The sequence below is a fragment of the Cyprinodon variegatus genome, unplaced genomic scaffold (genome assembly GCF_000732505.1).
Source record: "Cyprinodon variegatus isolate N-32 unplaced genomic scaffold, C_variegatus-1.0 Scaffold1216, whole genome shotgun sequence".
Lineage (NCBI taxonomy): Eukaryota > Metazoa > Chordata > Actinopteri > Cyprinodontiformes > Cyprinodontidae > Cyprinodon > Cyprinodon variegatus.
In genome coordinates, this window is record NW_015151669.1 from 129680 (window position 1) to 133165 (window position 3486).

The 3486-nt window shown below is 50.3% G+C and overlaps 1 protein-coding gene across 1 annotated transcript in view; it reads right to left on the reverse strand.

The window, feature by feature from the left end:
• The window catches only part of LOC107102203 (formin-like protein 2), a 14527-nt gene extending 11629 nt beyond the window's left edge, over nt 1-2898 (reverse strand). The window contains exons 1-2 of the mRNA XM_015401411.1: nt 2448-2898; nt 299-382 (exon numbers count right to left, since the gene is read on the reverse strand). Of these exons, the coding sequence (XP_015256897.1) occupies nt 299-382; nt 2448-2564 (201 nt within the window). The 5' untranslated portion in view covers nt 2565-2898. The remainder of the gene's footprint in view (nt 1-298; nt 383-2447) is intronic.
• Between the last annotated feature and the right edge of the window lie 588 nt (nt 2899-3486).

Consider the following 3486-nt stretch of genomic DNA (forward strand, 5'->3'; position numbering starts at 1 on the left):
AAAGGGTGGAGTCAGAGTTAAAGCATTCACGCTCAGGAGAAGGCCAGTGGCTGGAAGTTGGAGGGGATCTGGCTGCCATGTGGCTAGCTTTGACTGTGAAGGGCCATTTTGATTGGCTGCTATCTCCACCTCACCTTCAGTGCTGCTTCACGCTTTAAATAAAAGGCCTAAGTAGAAAAGTGCTTGAGAGATTTAAAGGGTCCAAATGGACCACAGCGAGGTTCTAGGTGACTCTGCCAGCCTCAGATTTCATCTCCAGATGCTTGTTTGGTGTGAAGCAATGCCAGCAGGAACCTACCTGGTCGCAGATCAATTCCCACTTCTTCTCGTTGTCATAGGAACGCAGCAGACGCACTTTGTCTGGAGGCAGGTTCATTGAATTCTGAAAGACAGAAGGAGCTTTGATTCACTGAGCCTGAACCGATTCAACAGGACCGGAGTTCCTGGGAATCCTGGGGACCAGAACTCCAACAGCAGAGTAGGACTTTAACAACCTCTGAGTTCAAAGAGGATTTTTGCAGGATGACAAACAGGAAATGATGCATTTTATTCACTTCTCTTCTAAATCAACCAGCTGGTTCTCGGATAACTTTAAAAGCTTATAACAAAACATGCTAGCCTAGTTTTACAACGACCTGGACTACAGAGAGGAGGTGGAGCAGCTGGTGGAGCAGAGATAACAGCCTGATCCTGAAGGTGGAGAAGACCAAGGAGATGATGGTGGACTTCAGGAAGAAGCGGCCTAACCACGCTCCACTGCTCATCAACAGCTCAGCTGTAGAAGTGGTCATTCATCACAGACACCCTCACCTGGACTGGAAACACCACCTCACTGGTCCAAAGGGCCCAGAAGCACTTGGACTTCCTGCGGAGGATGAGGAGAGCCCACCTGCCCACATTACAATCTAATAGTTTTAGCTTTTCAATCTAAATCCATTTCATTCATTAAACCTGCATGATAAGGTTTCCATTGAGTCAGCCTAACGCTATATTAGAGGTGAATTACTTTCCTCAAAACACAGACGGGCCTACTCACTACTGTCTTCATACTCTAGCATCAGATCGCTACGGAAACAGCCAGAACAAAAACATTTGGATCCAACATGGCTTCAGCCGAGAAGGTCAACTGGATCTTAAAAGAGATGAAAGGATGAGGGCAGAGGTTCCCTCAAACACTTTAGGATGTTTTATTCAATCTAATAATGTTTTTATCTGTTTTGCTTTGACTAACTCTAAATGTTAACCTTTTTGCCAGTTTTAGTCAGTTTCTCCTGCTCATGTTGGGATGTTTCTGGTTGGTTTTTGTCTTTAGTTGGTTCTTTAGTTGGGTTGGTTCTGTCGTGTTTGCACCACCGTTTCTCCGGCGGTCAGAGCTTTTGGTAACGAGTCGATCCAGTTCATTCGTGTCTTCTGCTCCAGCTGCCGTTCCCCCAGTTGTTTTGCTCAATCCTCTGCGTTGTGTCCCAGTTAGATAAATGTTAAATCTAATTCACTTGTTCATTGTTACAATACATGAAAATACAAAGCAAAGTGAAAACATAAGGAAGAACCGTTCCAAAAATTTAGGAAAAATCAACTTCAATAAAAACAAAACCAAACACTAGAAAAACCGAGACCCTAAAAACGAGTCTAAAGGAAAACCTGAGAGAAAACAAACCCCAATAAATCAGCTTCTGTTCCTCAGGGATTAACGCTGTAAACTGGTTTGAACTCACTTCAGATTCTTTAAGTTAAACTTTGGTTGTCAAACATAAATCTATGCTGAACTGGGATATAGTTGCACCATTTAATGGTGGTAGACTGGAAACCAGTCCACTGTTGGATGCGTCCCCATCACCATGAACAGAATAACCCAGAGTTAAAGTTTCCAAACTCACTCAGAGCCGTGGCTCCGCCCAGCCCTCCATTCCCGCCCTGATTTTTCAGAAATTAAACTTTTCTCACTCGTCTCCATCTTCCAATCAGTGACTCGCCAAAATAAAACACTGACCGCTCCTGAACCATCTGATACCGCCATGATGCAATCTAACCGCACCCCCACAGGCGGCACCACGGACTCACACGAGGCTCCCCTTTCCTTGGTTGACCTGTTTGAACCTTTGCTGCTGAACTGTTGCTGGGATTGCTGCAAAGTCCGGACTCGGAGCAACCAGCTGTGGTAGGAACCTAGTCCGAGTTAACCGTGTTGCATCTAGGATCGACAGAACAACGCAGGACCGGCTCGTAGAACCAGAACTGTTCTAGTTCTAGTTCCTTAAGGCGACACATTGAATGAGGAACAGAACCAAACGCGTAAACCCCGACCTGTAAACACAGCCAGGGTTCTGATCTAGTTCCAGTATATCTGGAAGCTGTGTGCATTCTGTGTGCCTCAGCTCTATGTTTCTGTCACATGTGTGTTGCCATGCATGCATAATAGACCCTCATCTGCGGGGGGGTGCACTCACCAGAGCGATGGAGAATCTCTCCTCCAGTTCGGCCGGGTCGGGCATGGGCAGTCGGACCGGGGCGGCTCTGGACCGGATGACGGCCAGCTGGCTCTCCATGCTCTCGGCGTTCCCCATGGCGTGGACTCTGCGGGCCGGAGAGACGCAGACAGGAACACACCCACCCTGATGGGCCCTCACACACACAGCAGCAGGAACATGTGGTCGGCCATGACTGAGGGCGGATGCTGAGGCCCGCTTGGCGGTTCCGTCGGTCTGGAGTCTCTCTTCCTGTCTGGATCCTCAGATGAGGAAGACTGCAGCTCTTCCTCCCGTCTGCCTCTTTGTCTGTTGCAGGCGGCGCTGCTGCTGATGCTGCTGCTGATGCTGATCCAGATGAAGCCCGTGTTTGGATGGAGGATGGATGGAGGGTGTGTGTGTGTGTGTGTGTGTGTGTAACGTGTGTCGCAGATGAGCCGGTTAATCCTCCCCCCTCCTCCCCCACACCAAGAAAGAAAGAGTCGGCCTCCCCCTCTTTGTGTCTCTCTCCCTCCCAGCAGCAGTCTTTGTGGAGCTCGCTCGTCCCTCCCTGCACAGACAATGAACCTTCTGCTGCCACAGGCCCCGCCCCCTCCCCCACACAGACAGGGAGGGGGAGGGAGGGAACTGATTCTGGATCAGCTGCTGCAGCTCTCATTCATCACACGTCCATCAACCATCTCCAGAACCATGGACTGGACCAGGACGCTTCCAGAACCATGGGAGCTGGACCAGGAGGCCTTCAGAACCATGGGAGCTGGACCAGGACGCTTCCAGAACCATGGGAGCTGGACCAGGACGCTTCCAGAACCATGGAGCTGGACCAGGAGGCCTTCAGAACCATGGGAGCTGGACCAGGACGCTTCCAGAACCATGGGAGCTGGACCAGGAGGCTTCCAGAACCATGGGAGCTGGACCAGGAGGCCTTCAGAACCATGGGAGCTGGACCAGGAGGCCTTCAGAACCATGGGAGCTGGACCAGGACGCTTCCAGAACCATGGGAGCTGGACCAGGAGGCCTT